Source organism: Zophobas morio, unplaced genomic scaffold (assembly GCF_036711695.1).
Source record: "Zophobas morio isolate AGI-343-1 ecotype UQ-CSIRO unplaced genomic scaffold, CSIRO_AGI_Zmor_V1 ptg000026l, whole genome shotgun sequence".
NCBI lineage: Eukaryota > Metazoa > Arthropoda > Insecta > Coleoptera > Tenebrionidae > Zophobas > Zophobas morio.
Genome location: NW_026972131.1, coordinates 4713093 through 4730960, shown reverse-complemented (window position 1 = coordinate 4730960; position 17868 = coordinate 4713093). Strand labels below are relative to the sequence as shown.

General features: G+C 32.1%; 1 protein-coding gene across 7 annotated transcripts in view; it reads left to right on the top strand.

The window, feature by feature from the left end:
- The window catches only part of LOC135136030 (hemicentin-2-like), a 587972-nt gene extending 581399 nt beyond the window's left edge, over positions 1–6573 (top strand). For 2 of the 7 annotated variants that reach the window (XM_064065161.1, XM_064065155.1), the window contains 3 exons: positions 552–970; positions 4848–5153; positions 5397–6573. In XM_064065161.1, coding sequence (XP_063921231.1) covers positions 552–970; positions 4848–5153; positions 5397–5489 — 818 coding nt within the window. In that variant the 3' untranslated portion in view covers positions 5490–6573. The remainder of the gene's footprint in view (positions 1–551; positions 971–4847; positions 5154–5396) is intronic. The other 5 variants (XM_064065158.1, XM_064065157.1, XM_064065156.1 and 2 more) reach the window with 5 other exon arrangements.
- The last annotated feature ends 11295 nt before the right edge of the window (positions 6574–17868 follow it).

Here is a 17868-nt window from a genome sequence, read left to right as displayed (position 1 = left end):
TGGTAAAATGCTAATCAAACTTTGTCTAATCATCCTCACCACTAATAAAGAAAACTAGAAAAAAAGAGTTTAAAAAATGTCAGACTGAAGTAATCGACCGTGATTCTGTTCGATGGCGAGGAAGCAATGAGTTTCATTTGTACTAACGCTTTCGTTTAAATCAAATGGTTTTAAATGTTGCTTTGAATTTAAATTCTCCGTAATGTAAACGTTTAGAGACATAAAAACTTCTTTAAACTGTATGCAACTTTCAACATTTTCAATTTGAATTATTTGAATTTTCGCATTTTCTTCTACAGATTTAACTCCCACTAAATCCAGTTTACCTCGCAACACACAAACTTTGATGTATCTTTGCCTCTATAGTTAATATTAAATGAGACTTTCGATATCTGTTAAATTAAATTATCAACACTCAAACCCATTAGAAGTACATACGCAAATAATCTTTTGAATTAAAAGTAACTGCTGTCTCATGCTGGTAGTCCTTATGGTTGCTTTACTATATTTGTCACACAACCCCTCTACATAACAAATAAAATCTCTTCCAGCATCAACCCCAGCTTTGCTCCAAATAACACCGCTCCTCGGAGCTTTAATAGGAGTAGTGGCAGCTTTGATCCTTGTCGCCGTTGTAATAGTGGTGGTTATACGTCTGCGAGGTGGTGGCGAACGGGACGACAAAGACTATGACGACGGCGGTTTGTCATCATCGGGACGCCGCTGCGTTGCCGGAAACGGAGATAAAGCCAGCACGGAACCGTTAAACAAAGATCTTAACGATAGCGTTGACAGTTTGGAAGAGAAAAATCCAGATATCATCCCGCAGAACAACGGAGAAGATGACTATCAAGATGAAGAACGGGCCTTCGAAAGACTGAATAACGCGCCGTTGAGGGTCTACAGTAGGATGCACAGTCCAAACAATCAGGCGAAGAATGGTTGTTACGATCTGTATGGGACCAAGACGGTGAGACCAAATAATTGGATATTTGTTTTGCAGAGTAATTAACGTGTGCATGTAGCGAAAATTTTCGGAAAAAATTTGGCTCCAATTTTTCGATGTACATACAGCTGTTTCGAGTTAAATTTGCAACGATATCAAACTGTTGTTATATACAGTGACAAATAAAATTAAATGGTCACCAGATGTCAGTATCTGTTTGACAACATAGCTACAGAATGGTTTTTTATAAATTATGAGTAACTGCATCTTCAAAACGGAACTTTTTGGGATTTCTTGCCAATTTCATATAGACAAAAATAATAACTTATGTCAAAACTACTTTTGTCAGTCAATTACGAGCCGCCACTGCTTTTATTATTCTATGGCGGCTTTAAAAGTTAGGTCTGCCACTTTAAATGTTCCCGACTATACTTTGACCAGTACCTACGGAATACAATTTTTCTAACTAGTAATACTTTATCAGCAAACTACTGCAGGAGTGATGACAGTTAAATGGAATTTATAACTTGCTGTTGACGTTGAAGTTCCCGTTACAGTTGCCGTTCCCGCTGACGTTGCTTTTAAAGCTGAAAATTGTCATTTATAAGCTCCGTTGCCAAGTTGCCGTTGATAGTGACTTTGATGTTCAACTTTTGCCGTATTTAATGGGGTTGTAGAAGAAAAGTGGAGGATTTAAGTTGATGACTACAAAAATTTACAATTATTATGCTTTAAGTTTCTTTTTATCGAAATAAGTCTACACATATTAAGAGAAAAAGTCAAAATGTAGCCCCGCCCACCCGCCCTATCTCAATTGTGATGATTTTTTTTATTCGTCGTGAGCCCAGGGGGCGGAGCTTAACTGCAAAATCATTATTTCTCTACGAGGAATTAAAAACATGTTTTTGAGTATCGCGTTGTTCAAAGAATACTATATATATATATTAAGAAAAAAATAAAAGCAAAGATTAGGCCCCACCCATACCCGCCCCGATCTCAATTCTCAATTGTGATGGATTTTCCATTCGTTACCAAATCGAGGGGCGGGGCTTAATTACAAGATTCATATTTGTGTATTGAAAAGTGTACCATTTTAAACATGTTTTAAATTTCTTATTTTGAAATGACGACCACGTATATTAAGCAAAAAGGCAAAATATAGGTCCCCCCCACCCGCCCTATCTCAATTGTGATGATTTCATTTTAATCATTATTTCTCTACAAAAAATGCTCATATCAGACACATTTTTAAGTATCTTGTTATTCAAAGGATACTATGTATTTTAAGAAAAAATTAAAGCCAAAGATTAAGCCCCACCCATACCTGCCCTGATGTAAATGGTAATGAAGTTTTCATTCGTTTGCAGACCTAGAGGCGGAGCCTAATTGCAAAATCTATATTTCTTTGCAAAAACTTATCATTTTAAATGTGTTTTAAGTTTCTAAGAATAAAAAAAAAATCATGACAATTGAGATGGGGTGGGTGGGCGGGGTTTATATTGTGCTTTTTTTCTGAATACACATGGTATTCTTTGAACAACACGATACTCAAAAACATGTTTTCAATTTCTTGTAAAAAGAGTATTTTACAGTTAAGCTCCGCCCTCTTAGTTAACGGCGAATAAAAAAATCATCACAATTGAGATAGGGTGGGTGGGCGGGCTTATATTTTGTAGACTTATTTTCACAACATGAAACTTAAAACATGTTAAAAATGGAAAATTTGTATAAGGAAATACATATCGATGTTGTAATTAGGCTCTGCAGCGCTGGTTAGGGTCCGATCATCTAGTTATTATTGATTAGTGATTACCTACATCACTGTAAATCTATATCGACAAAGTGTAAAGATAATAATTCGTTTTATTCAAATGATAATCAAACTAGTCTAAATACTGCTTCCTATATCTGGAACTGATTGAAGGCGAAACACAGAAAGACACTTGACCTCTAAATGGACTTCTTGTGCCCACGGGGGTCAAATTATTTTGTTCAATTTTGATGTTTTAAAATTTCTTTATTAAATGCTTAGCAGCCCTGACAAACAAGTGAATTGTAAAATTTTTTATTCACTCTCAAATTTGTAATCACTTACAGAAAAAATAAAAAACAAGTTCAGGAACATAAACGTCTTGCTTATCAAGATTTTCATTTCTTTTTTAGCAGTTATCATAGAATACCTACAAGTTGTTTACAATTTTCACTGAACCTCTGCGTCAATAAATCATGCCCACCGCAAAATTGATTCTTTGGGTTCAATTTTTGCAAAATAAATTTTTGAATTCGTGTAGGTTTATTCACTCGAACAAATATCCCACGTGCCATGGGGCATGTGAGCTAATCCTTCTTCTCCGTAAATAAAAAGATACTTACTCACTTGGTGCATGATACCGTGTGATCAGAAATGATTGATAGACATTTTTTTATGATTATTTTATGTTTCAAGTACTAGATACGTAAATTTAACGAGTTTTCTTAATTTGCCCATAATTTTCTAAACTTTAACGCTTACTAGTAAAATTACCACACTTTTCTTGTTATTATTTGTTTATTTAAATACTTTCACCTTGTTTAGGTATTTTATTGATTAAAAATCCTTCTAATGTTTAGTGGTACAATTTGTCTGCTGGCTATATTGATGTGTAACCACAACCACACCAAATTAATAAATCATTCATTGGGTTTTAGATAAATTAGTTTAAAGTATCAGTATTCAATTATTTTGAGTTAGGCTTTATCCGACATTCCTATAAAGAAATAAAAAAGAGTGCGTCGACCCAGGGACGCACGAATGGAGTTTTAACTCTACGTTGTCAATTTATATAAATTAAACACGTATACGCGGCGAAGTCATTAAATTTCTCTTAAAAAATAATAAAAACCAAAAATATGTTAATATATAATTAAAGTAAATTGTCATTTTTGTTTATTATAAAATATACTTTTTTATTTATAGAAATATCATAATTCAGTATTAGAATAATATTGTATACAAAAAAATTAAAGTACAATGTGTAATTTACCAACTAAAGTAACAAGTACAATATCTTTATCTCTATCATTCAACACAGTTATTGGTGCCTATGGTAACTAAATGAGTGATATAAATATCAGTTCTTAAGTGAGTAATAAACTGTGTGAAAACGGCATCAATTATTGTACCTAATCTAGTCGTTGGAACAGTCAAACGAACACATTTTATTTAATAATAGTCTCTCTCTTTCTTTCTATAGCGCGGCTTTACATGCCTATGTTCAGACTCAGTTCAGAACGGTGTCGGTGTTGGTGTCGGTGTCCAACTCGACATCCTATTTCGGCGCTCGTCGTATACGGGTTCTATAATACGAAAAGAAAGTAGTTAAAGCTCCAAAAGAAAAAGTCACACCTCTATAATCTAGAAAAATTTCAAATTTTTGTTTCTAATTTTTCATTCGTTTTGTAGCAAGTCTTAACAATTTTCTATTTTTTGGAGACTAAAATCCAAACTTTTTTTTCACATTCAAAAAATAGATATTTTTTAAGTTATCCGTCTTTTCTACTTTTAACTTAGTCTACCTAGCAACAACCGGTTCATATAAGAGGCTTAATTTTCCCATTTCAATGAATTTAGTCTTAAACTGCTAAGTAAGTGTAATAAGTAATAACAACCAGCAACACAAATCGATCGTCTTCATAAATTGTATAGATATTTGACCTACACAAACAGTTTTCCCAAACTACGATATTTCACTCTTTAGTCGCACCGTTCATCGTGTATGGCATGTATAGGACAACTTTCTTTCGTTACAAATTTATTTCTGTCTGCTTAATGCCAGCATTAAACTGAAACTTTCTTTTTCCGCCATTCATGTCTTTATTCTTTCGGCTTTCTTTCCAATACAGCATCAATCCTATTTTTCAGAACGATGAAATAACATATGCTGAATTGTCTCTCACAAATCAACAGATGCCGCATGTCATCTATAATCAACAAGCCATCCCCATGTCTGTAATACGGCGCCAAGAACCCACGGTATACGCTCAAATCGACATGAAACGCATTCCTCAATGTCTGCAGCCTCTAAGTCCGCCTCATCCTTCGTCTTTCCAAACTTTGCATCATCCGCATCTTCCCGCTTACATTCCGAGACCTCTTCGGGAAGAGCAACTAATGCATGAAAACGCCGTCAATGCTGAAACGCCTTTGATGAGTCCTCGAGACACTAGTGTAAGTACAGTTTTGGATCAGTTGCAGAAACATCCACCAGTTTGTGCCACATAAGTGTTACGAAACAATGTTGTAACAATCGTCAAACTTATTCGGTGTAACTTCACTTGCTAATATAGTTTAAGAATCTAGAATTTAAATGTCCCGCTCTTTTCAATGCACTTGATGTGACACAAAATGGCAAGTCCTAGAGTAAGTAAATAACCACCCACAAATCACTCGAACTTATAGATTTCTGTTCAGCAGGCTTTACAACCGCTGCTGGAGGCCAATAGCACAAGAACACCAACGATGAGCTCTACGCAGCCACGGACAGTGACTGCGACTCGCTTTTGACCTAATTAATGATTCGGCAGAACTGACATATTTATAAATCAAAAAGACATAATAAAGTTTGTTATTACCTTATGACTACGAACTCAAACGTGAGTGTTACTTTACTGTGAGTGTGTGATGTGTGTTAAAAGTTTATAAATAAAATGGAAAGAAGCTTATGAAAACTAGAGGTTTTAAATCTACGTTGGTTTTCTATTGGAAGAATATTTTGATATTTTTATAGTACTGAATACTTATATTAGTACGTTAATAAAGAAATGTTGCTTTGTTATTTTTATTACGCATTGTTTTTGGACCATACTTTTATTTAATAAAATATATATGTCATCAAAAATTTGATAAGTGTAAAAACTACTAACCGAATGTTACGAAAACATCTAAATCCGAATTTTTCAACATTATTCGCGTGTAAATAAACTTTTATAGCTGTGACAACAAATCAATTAATTAATAAAATGTGTTATTAAATATTTTATTAGTGTATAACTTTTTTATAGAACTGTTATTCCAAATATAACCTGTTTGTTGTCCTTAAGAAATTATTGAACGATATGGTACGTATTGTTGTGATTTCTTTAAAAGAATGAATATCTTTTACGTTTTGTGATATTTTTTTTAGTTTATTTTAAATACTGCCATAATAAATGTAACTATTTTAGATATTAAGTATCTGTTTGTAACCAGGAAAATTGGATATACCGTCCAATCGACTAACTGTGTAAAGAAAACTTCAACGAAGTTTTGCATTTTGTACTACTTTTAAAATAGCTTAGTAAAAGACATTAATGTAAACTTATTTCAGTCCAGTACAGCTTTTTTGTACATATGTATATAAATTGCTCAATTTTGATTGTTTATTTTCCATAAACATCGTAAAATGGCCAAAATATCCGTTAAAAATATGTGTTGTAAATTAATTACCTCATCTGTATTAATATATTGACAATAACATATATGTTTATTTTAATAATTTAAAATTGTTTTTCGTTAATGAGTATACTGGATATGTAAAAATGAAATCAAAGTGGCCTTGTCGAACTTAAGTACATTTATTTAAACGGTTCATGTAGTGTTACTATAAATTTTTTGGATATGTATATAATATATTATGTGTTATATCATATATGTAATTAATTATTCATGAATTGTCTAAAAATATAATTAATTCAACTTAAAATAATTGTATTGAGTGGTGACCTTTATTTCAGTTATCATATTCAACAAACGTTGTTTGAGATTGTTTGGTTGGTATTAATTTTTAAAAACAAATTGCTACTAGCTGAAAGTCCAAAAATTAAAAAGAAAATTTAATACACGATATGTGAAAGCTTCAAGCAATCTGATACAACCTTAGATGCCCTTCAACTAATATACAATACAATACATTGATATGTGTACCTAAATTTTGCAAAAAGTGAATATATAAATATGCAGTTGTCCTCACTCTTAAAAATAGAATAGTTATTTATGTTAAGATAGTATATTCTATTCAAAAGGGAAACCGAGGAGGATTATTTAGTGCACACAGTAACAAAAATCCGACGATATTGAAGGATATCGGAAAATACCAAAGAAATAACTTCTTTTCAGTTAGAACATCGTTTGTTCTATTTCTTTAGTGGTGTTAATGCTAGGCACATCAAATATTGTCTATATTTTTGTAAAATATTTTACGACAATTTAAATAAATTGCAGTTTTACCAAAAAACAGGCTTAAACAAGCAAAACCGGAAAAACGAATACAATAAACTGCCAAATTTTAAATATTTCAGTTATGCGCCCTCATGCGGTCACAAGACGAACGACCACGTATGAAAACGGATCACTAAAAATATCGAGTTGTCCCTAGTGTATGTACTGTGCCTGGCTTGTGATAGGCAACCAGCAATACACGGCCTAACCAGCAATAAAAACACAGAAGATATAGAATGGAGTTTTACAGAAACAGATCACTAACTAGGCAACAACAGTGGAACGTTTCTTTTGTCAACAGAGGGTACAACTAGCGGCAGCGCCAGATACTACGTAAAATAGAAATCAAAGTGGGCTGTAATGCGTGTCCCAGGTTTGTGTCTACGCTTACGTACCGGGTACATGATAAGAGATGGCACTGGAGTATTTTGTCGAAAAAGCACTTGGCGACAACTTAGAAGGTCAATTTTAAATCACAATACAAAAAACGAAAGGGTGTATTTAAATCTTCTGGTCATAAACAATTTTCGAACTAAGCTATCAAAATTTTGGGTGATATGTATTTTGTCGATGAGGTCGGAAAAATGGTGGTAGCTCCGTTAGTAAAAAAAAATATACACATATACTTGTACTGTGCGAACCCGCTTTCATCTTTTACGCTAAACGTTCAAATTTTCGCAAAAACCTTTGCAAGGTATAATAAGGTAATAATGTTGATGACGTCAACTTTCTCAAATTTTTTATTGGTCAAATTAAGAACAAGTAACCCCATTTTCTCGAAAATGTGAATAATACGTACGTCTTAGTACATAAATAACAATGATAAAATAAGAATTATAATATTCAGAACATTTTGTTCGATTATGGTTTAATTAATAATAATTTTAGCCCTGTTTTTGAGAAGACAAACTGATTCAAATCAAACTAATTTCTACGTGAGATTCTTTCGATGTATAAATATAAGTAAAGACTTGAGCTTCAGATTGCTATTACCTGGTGCCGAATGACAAGGGGTGTTATTTATGCCTCTGCTTTTTACTTTACAGCAGTTAACAGAAAACGAAGATCGTAAAATCAAATTTTATAATTTTTTTAAAGGGCTGGATTTGTCGGATTATACTTATAGCCTGCGACTAACTTTTTATTGATCAAATTAAGAACCTCATTTTTTAAAAAATACGAGAATACCCAGGTTTTTATTTAATTATGATCACATAAGCGTAGTAATAATCAAAATCAAAACATTTTATTTCATTGTGGCTTAATTAATAATTTTAGTATTCTGTTTTCAGGAGACAACTCATTCAAATTAAATAAGTTTCTACGTGACATTCTTTCGATCTATAGACATAAACAATCGAAGTTAAGCATATACATATACTGATAATAATTCACTGTTTTCCGTTGGTTATTTGCTTTTAATACATTTCATATTGTCTGTATAACTGCAGACGGCACCTCTTAAGAATTTGCAGGAGGTTCGAAAGTTCATTTATACCACTGGTTTTTACTATATAGAGGTTATCAGAAAACACAAATTTTCTATAAATCGTCGCCTGAGAACTTGTTTGATCCACAGACTGGAGCACGCTCAGGCCAATATCGACTCTAAGCGTTTAGAATTTCTGCGGGAAATAGTTATTATTTAGATGCTTTTGTTTACACACATCTCACATGTTTCACTCGATTTTGACATGCAACTATTGTTTGTGTTTAACTAAGAATTAATTCTTTAATTTTAAATTGACAATCGGATAATTGAAAAATCGAAACATCGAAAAATTGAAATATAGGAGAACTGAATATTCAAGAAATCGAAAAACCTAAAGTTTTATAAATTAAAAAGTCAAAATATCGAAATGTTGAAAAATTGAGAAATCGAAGTATAAAACAGTCGAAAAACTGAAAATCTAAAGTTTAATAAACGAAAAATTTAAAATTCAAAACGTAAAAATCGAAAAATTGAAAAATCCAGAATTCGAAAAATCGAAAAGTCGAAATACTTACTAAAAAATTGCAAAACTGAAGTATCGAAACATTGAAAAATAGAAGAATCGAAAAACTGAACGAAATATCCAAAAATTAGGAAATTAAAAAATTCAAAAATTGATAAATCGAAAAGTAAAAAAATTTAGAAACGTCAAACATTGAAAAATTGAAAAATTTAAATATCGAGAAATTGAATACCTAGTAGAAAAATTGAAAAGTCATTACACTGAGACATCGAAAAATTCACAAATCAAAAAATGCGAAAGTCCAAAAATCCAAGTCGAAAAATTGAAAAATGGAAAAATCAAAAAGTCAAAAAAATTGAAAAGTTAAAATATCGAAATGTTGAAAAATTGAACAAAATAGAAGAAAAATTGAAGAATCGAAAAACTGAAAAATCACAAAATTGAACGAAACATCCAAAATTGGGCAATTAAAGAATTTAAAATTCGGTAATCGAAAAATCAAAAAAGCATAATCGAAAAATCGCAAACTTAAAAAACTGAAAAATTGAAAAATCAAAAACCTGAAAAATTGAGGAACTGAGGAACTAAGAACTGGAAACTTTGGGAAGTCGAGAAATGGGAAAATAAAAAAATAGATTAATTGAGAAATCGGAAAATTGAAAATTCAGAAACGTCAGAATTTGAAAAATTAAAAATATTGAAGAACTGAAAAATAGAAAAATCTAAAAATCTAAAACCTGAAACATTGAAAAATTAAAACATCGAAAAATACAAAAACTGAGACATCGAGAACTCAAAAAATCAAAATATCGAGTAGTCGAAAAACGAAAAATTGAGAAACCGAAATGGGCCAAAATCGAAAAGTTAAAAATCGAAAAATTGATAAATCGAGATTGAATAATCAGAACATCGAAAAATTTAAAAATTCGGAAAATTGAATAATTATGTAGAACTGAAAACTCGAGAAATTAAAAAATCTAGAATTTCAAAAATTGAAAAATTAAAATATCGAAAAGTTGAAAAATTGAGAAATCGAAATATAAAACAGTCGAAAAATTTAAAGATCTAGTGTTTAAAAAACGAAAAACTGAAAATCCGAAAAATAAAACATTGGAAAATCCGGAAGTCGACGAATCAGAATATTGGAAAATTCCAAAACTGAAAGAAATATTCAAAAATTGAGAAATTAAAAAAGGGAAGATTGAGAAATCGGAAAACCACAAAGCAGTCGAAAAATCGGAGAATTGAAGAACTGAAAAATTTAAGTTCGAGAAGTCGAGAAATGGGAAAATCAAAAATAGATTAATTTAAAAATCGGAAATCTGAAAATTTAGCAACGTCAAACTTTGAAAAATCCAAAATTCAGAAATCGAAAAATTTAAAATTTAAACCATTGACCAATCAAAATATCACAAAATTAAAAAATGGAGAAATCCAAACATCAAAAATTCAAAAAATAAAAATTCGAAAATCTAAAATTGAAAAATCGACAAATCCAGAATTTAAAAAATTGAAAAATTGAAAAATCAGATAACTGAAAAATCGAAACATCGAAAAATTGGAAAATTGAAACATTGAAAAGTGAGACATCTAGAAATCGAAAATCCAGAAGATTCAAGAATGAAGGAACCCGAGAAGAAAAGTAAAAACTTGAAAAATTATATAAATCGAGAAATTGAACAATCAAAACATGGAAACATCTGAATTCGATAAATCGAGAAATCAAAAAATTGAAAAATTGAAAAATTTTAAGAAAGAAAAATTTGAAAATTCGGAAAATTGAAAAATTGAAATATAGAAGAACTAAAAACTCGAAAAATCGAAAAACCTACAAATTTAAAAATTGAAAAATTAAAACATTGAAAAGTTGAAAAATCGAAAAACTGAAAAATTCCAAAACTGAATGAAATATCCAAAAAATTGAGAACTTAAAAAATTTGGAAAAGTTGGAAATCGAAAAACGAAAAAAAAACGAAGTCGGAAAACCGTAAGCTTAAACATTCGCAAAAATTGAAAAATCAAACAACCTGAAAACTCCGAAAAACTGAAGAATTGAAAAAATCAAAACTTTGGGAACTCAAGAAATCGGAAAATTAAAAACGATTAGTTCAGAAATCGGAAAACTGAAAATTTAGGAACGTCAATATTTGAAAAATTATCTTTTTCTTTTTCAAAAAAAAAACAATTTGAAAATTGAGAAATCGAAAAATAAAATATTCAGAAATCGAAAAGTCGTAAAGTCTCAATAGCATATTTATAAACCACAAGTTCAAGACTACACTAATTTTTAATATCTATTCGGAAAAATTGTAAGATTATGACTAACGATTTAACATGCTTCCAATAACTATAAATTGGAAAATGTTGTTGATTTTTTTCCAAAAATCTTGACGACCAAGATAAGAACTCAACACCGATTCAAAAACCGTAAACGGAGGATATAAAATTTAAATTGCATCTACTACTGTAAAATTTGGATTGTTGGTGACAAATTTTGGTGAGCGTTTTACCATTTGATAATAGTAAATTTTGTCCGACCAGATGGTCGAGATTGGCCTGAGTGCGCTCTGGTCTGTAGATCAAACAAGTTCTCAGGCGACGAAGTTTGTACTTCAAGGGCGAAAGAAGTTCTATCAAAATAACCTTGGATCAATCATACACTAGAACCGTCCTCGTGAATAACTCTATCTATTGCTGAAAACCGCATGAAAATCCGTACAATAGTTTTTGAGGTTATCGCGTTCAGAGAAAGACTTCGTTTTATTCTATGTAAAGATCAATAGATGGATAGATTTTCATTTTCAATCGAAAACTTCATAAAAAAACATGAACGAGTTCGACTAGTTACTTTACATTTCTTTGAAGAATTTTAAAAATTGAATGCAATTTGTTGCTACCTTTTTTATCGTATCGTACCGCTCCGGATGAACATAATTACGTCGACCGGTCGAAGTTCTTATATTTCGGCCTACAGTTGTGACGTCACACGGGCGAAGAGAGGCTGGATCGGGCATCATTATTTAATCATTTTAATTATTACGAGGAAAAACTTCCCAGTCTATCACATTGTCGGTGTGGCCGTATTGCGCCGATGGTCATAATTGCTCTATAGACGGATGGCCGTTTTGCGGGGGGTTCGAAATTGTACTTGAAAAGGTGTGGACCGGATTGCGGCGTATTGACCTAATCTGTTTACCCATAAATACCTTTATCTGCCGTCTGAGTAGGGCCGGCACTCGTTCTAATTCTTACCCGAGGCAAACGATTTTAAGAAGTACTTAATGCAGGCTTATCATCATTTAACTCAATTCTGGTATTGATCAAGTACATACATTATTATGTACTTAATCAATGATTCTTGAAAAGTATTGGTTAAGTTTCAGATATCGTTAGGAAAAGAGACACCTATTACCTATCCTCAACAAAATGTAACTAACCTCATTTGACATACACCTGTTAAAACTTTTATGACTTAAGCAGCTTTAGCCAAACCACCCTTATAAGTCAAACTGGCTATTGTATTACTTAACTCAGTTCACAATGGACAGTAATAATCTTGCGGTTGGGGCCCACAAAGCTTACAATAGCCAGTTTGACTTATAACGGTGCTTAAGTCATAAAAGTTTTAACAGGTGTATGTCAAATGAGGTTTGTGTAAATATTACTTAGATTTTCGAAATTATGTCTGTCAGTGGAAGATAAAATCAAAAAGGAAAGAAATGATACATACTGAAAGCCTAGAACAGCCTAGTACCTGACGAGGTAATGAGTAAAGCCAAATCTGCCACGTATAACGTGTTGCCGGTAAAATACAAGCTGTACGACAAATTGTATCAACAGTTTGATAACTGACTCGGTAGTTTTTGTTTTGTGAATATTTTGTTGATGAATGTTTCCTTCATATAAATTATCTCATGTCCAATTTTAATCTCAAATAACAATTATTTGTTGTTTAAAATTTCACAAGATTGTATGGCAAATTTAAATGTTGTTTATTGCCCTTTTTGAAACTTTGACACTTGTTCAGTTGTAGTTTAATATCAGAGTTATAAAAATTGAACATTTAAATGGAAGTGAGCGTAAATAACACAGAAACACGTGGTTTAAGCGGAGTGCACGGTTCCTAGTCGAGCTGGCGGGCTTTATCGCGCCAACTGCACAAAGATAATAATAATATTAATAATAATAATAATAATATGTTTATTGCCCAACAGCTCATATGAACCTATTACAGAGCAATTGATACAAACTAAAGTATATTATCAATATAAAAAATAAAAAGAAAAGTAAATAAATAAGTACAAATAAATATACCGGATACCTGAATAATAAGTCTAAATTAAGAGTTACTTAGCAAGTAGAAAACAGATGAAAAATATAAGATAAAGTAAAAAAAAAATAATAATAATAATAATAATAATTCTAAACATAAGTGATAATTAATAATTACTCTCTTGCGAAGATACTTAAAGCTAAATACTTAAGATCTTTTAGATTTATATTAAAAATGTCACAATCTCTCAGTTTGTTGTTAAAATTACTACACATAACATTAATCGGGCTTTTTACCAAAATATTTGTGCGAGCGGTGGATAGATGCCAAGGTAAAGAGTGTCTGTTATTTACACGTGGTACATGAAAGAAGATTTTGGCCAAAAGTTCACTGCAGTCACTTTTATAATTGACGATTTTAAAAAGAAACATTACAGCACTAACTTCTCTTCTAGCATGTAAAGACGGTATATTAAACTCTCTTTGAAGTATCAAATTGTCACATCCTCTAGCAGGGTAGGTGCCATATTTTTTAAACCATAAATATTTAAGAATTTTTTTTTGAACTGATTCGATGACATTAATATAGCAATAATAGATTGGATACCAAATTAGGCAACCATACTGTAAGCGTGATATAATGTACGTATTAAACAGCATTTTCATAGGTTCAGTAGAAGTGAAGTCACGACATTGTCTAATTATAAATCCAAGCAAAGAGAGTGAATGTTTTACTACTTCATCAATATGGAACCGAAAAGAGAGCCGAGAATCAAAATAAATTCCCAAATCTTTTACAACATCACACCTGGTGACGTGTTCTCCATTTATTGTGTAATCAAAAACAATAAGAGATTTTTTATTACCAAATGACACAATTTTACATTTACTAATATTCAAGAAAAAGTTATTATTAGAACACCAAATTGTAAGTTTATGCAAGTCCTCCTGAAGTTGTAAAGCATCATCAAGATCATTTATAATACAAAAAAGCTTAGCATCATCTGCATATAATAGAATGTGACAATTCAGTGAATCAGGGAGATCATTGATAAAAACAGAAAAAAGTAGGGGCCCAAGATTGGAGCCCTGGGGAACACCAGATACTGCCTTAAAGAAGAATGATGAAAAACCATTGTAAAAAACGTATTGCAATCTATCACTTAAGTATGATTTTATAAGTTCCAAAAGTTTACCAGAAAAACCATACGATTCTAACTTTAACAATAATAACCTGTGATCAATTCGGTCGAAGGCCTTTGCAAAATCTGTGTAAACAGTGTCAACTTGGGACTGATTGTCAAGTGCATCTGAAAGAAATTGTGAAAAACATGTGAGATTTGTTTCAGTGGAGCGTTTACTCATAAAACCATGCTGTTGAGGTGTTATGTAATTCTGAATATGAAAATAGATATGCGAGTACAGAACTATCTCAAAGATTTTAGCGAAGTTTGAAATTATGGATATTGGTCGATAATTACTGACATTCGATTTTTCACCTGATTTAAATATCGGGGTAACTTTAGAGGTTTTCCATTTTGAGGGAAAAGTACCAGTACTAAGAGCAACATTAAAGATTATTGAGAGAAGCTGGACAAACAAACCTGCACAGTCACGTAATAGAAAGCTTGGTATTTGATCTGGCCCTGCTGTAAAAGAATTTTTAATATTACGTAAAGCAGACAAGATGTCTTTATCAGTGATTTTACTGATATTTATGGGAAGAGAGTGAACTCCAGTTGTAAATTTATGTGACGATGAATTTTGCGACGAAGTGTAAGAAGTCTGAAAATACATAGCGAATGCATTAACTATGTCATTAGGTGAATTTAATATATTATCATTGTAAGCCATCTTACCCGGAATTCTTGTAAGACCTTTTTTTGATTTAACATAAGACCAAAATATTTTAGGATCTTTGGAAATATTTATTTGCATAGAGTCAGTATATTTTTTGTAAGCAGCTTTTATTTGGTTTTTAATAATCTTACGGTAATATTTAAATTTAGAGTAGTAAAATTCGTTAAGTGACTGTTTAAATTTTTTGTGATAATAAGATTTAAATTTAATATTTTTAATAATAGAGAGATCGAACCAAGGTGGATACTGTACTTTATCTTGATGATTATGATATACTGGAACATGCTTATCCAAAACTTGATATAAAATGTCATAAAAACGCTCGGTTAGAATATCAATGTCATCAGAAGTATTTAAAACTGACCAATCAATGTTACATAGATCATGATAGAGGAAGTGAAACCTGGCTTTTTTAAAGTTATATACACTAGTATTAGGTGAATTATTAGTGGGGAAGCTATTAAATGTAGTGTTAGTTATGTTAACCACAATAGAGAGAGCAGGGTGGTAGCTGTCCTCTACAGTTAAAGGGGAATCATCGTGTTTGACAGAACAATCAACATTGGCAAAAACAAGATCTAGTAGCCTGCCGTTTCTATTTTTAATAACATTGTATTGCTCTAAATTTAAAAATTTACAAAAATTATTAAGAGTGTTAACAAGAATATTATCATTGTTTATTATGAATTCTGGAACGTTAAAGTCACCCAGTAATAAGAAATTTTCATTTGTATTAAAGTTATCTTCAAAATATTCACAAAACCTTAACAACTCATTAAGTGATGGAGTTCTACAAAAATAAACAACAAAAATGTGTAAAAAGGTACCATTTAAAAAACATTTACAACCTACAATTTCAATCATATCTAGATCATTCCGTAATTGACTTAAATCAACAATTGTCACAGGTATATGGGTTCTCAAAGCAAGCAAAACACCACCTCCTCTGGACAAGTTCAATGCATTATAATTACGGTCACATCTAAAAATTGTATATAAGTGAGGAGGGAAAATTTCGGAATCAGAAATAGAGTCTTGTAACCAAGTCTCTGTGATGCAAATAATGTCATAAGTTAAATCTAAAACCGAAATTGAAAGTTGGCTTAGTTTGTTTCGGATACTCCGTGTATTTTGATAATATAAAGAAGTAGATGAAATGTTGGGCTTTACGATTTTAAATGATTGGATACTTTTATAACGCGCGGAATACCTTTGACGAACTTAATTTGAAGATCGCTCTCCCCTTCAGCTTCTCTACGTTGTAACTCTTGCTTCACATTCCGAAAATATGCATTTTGTTTCGGCGTTTTGTCAGAGGATACCTTTACATTATGAAAACGCTGACTGTACTGTATTCTGTTACGGTTTTCTTTTACCTTACGCAACACAGAAAGGACATGGTCCGGATTATCCAGAATAATACGAATAGGACGCGGAAGGGACCTATTGGGATCAAATTTGCCTAGTCGATTACATTTAAGGATAGTTGTAGTTGGTTCATCCGTATTTTCAAATTCGGCCAAAAATTCTTTCACGTAATCTAAGTCCTTAGAGATCTTTCCTGCGGGCGGCAATGTGGATGATTGTTCAGGAATACCATAAAATATCAAATTAGATTTACGAATCTGACGATCAGTCACTTCTTGAACAATTTCTTCGTAGTTGGTATCAGCGGGGACATTTTTCGCTTCCAGTAGTTGTTCTTGTAGAGTTTTTACCGAGTCTGATAACTTATCAATCAGTAACTTAAGTTGAGGAATAATTTCACAGCACTTGCAAGGAGATGCGGTGTTTGATTTTACAAGATTTCTGCAAGTATGACACTTCCATTCAAGACCGGTTATAGATTTAAAATTGTCGTATTGGCCCTTAGATATGTCTACACATTTAATGTGATAACACACACCACACTGCGAACATTTTAGTCCTGGGACTGTGGGAGTTATGAAACTATATGCAGATTAGAATAGAAATCAGGGGCCGTCGAAATGACGTAACGCTGTCAACTTGGCCCAATAGTCGAGACCCAACTCGAATTTGCGACCGTAACGGCACTCTTGAACTGCTGGGCGACAGTGGTTGCGATAGATAGAATAACCGTCGTGACTAGGAAAACAGCCACGACCAGGAGTCCCAAACTCCGCGCGCGTTACAACGCCCCTATGAGTATTTTTGTTGTGCTCTAGAATGAAATTGACACAGTTCGATCGCCACACTACTATAGCGCTTTGGTGCCACTGCCACACGTCTGTAATAACTTGTGTATTTGCATCCAGTTACTTTACTTCAGATTTTGCTTTGTTTTTATTAAATTTGTGATTTTCAAATATTTGCATTGATTCAGACCGTTTAATTTGATTTCATTGAAATTTCATCCAAAGTTCAATACGTTTTTTTTTTGGAGCTGAGAAACGATTGCGATTCGACCCCCCATTAGGCAGATAAAGGACAAGTCACGAGTCACCCTCGCACGCAGCTCTTTTTTGTCAGTGGAGGAATAAATAATTTTGTGTCCTCCATAAATTTTGTGTTTTATTTAGCGGTACTTTTCCAACCTTGGGGTCCATCATTTGCATCTGAACGCATCCCGCCATTTTACA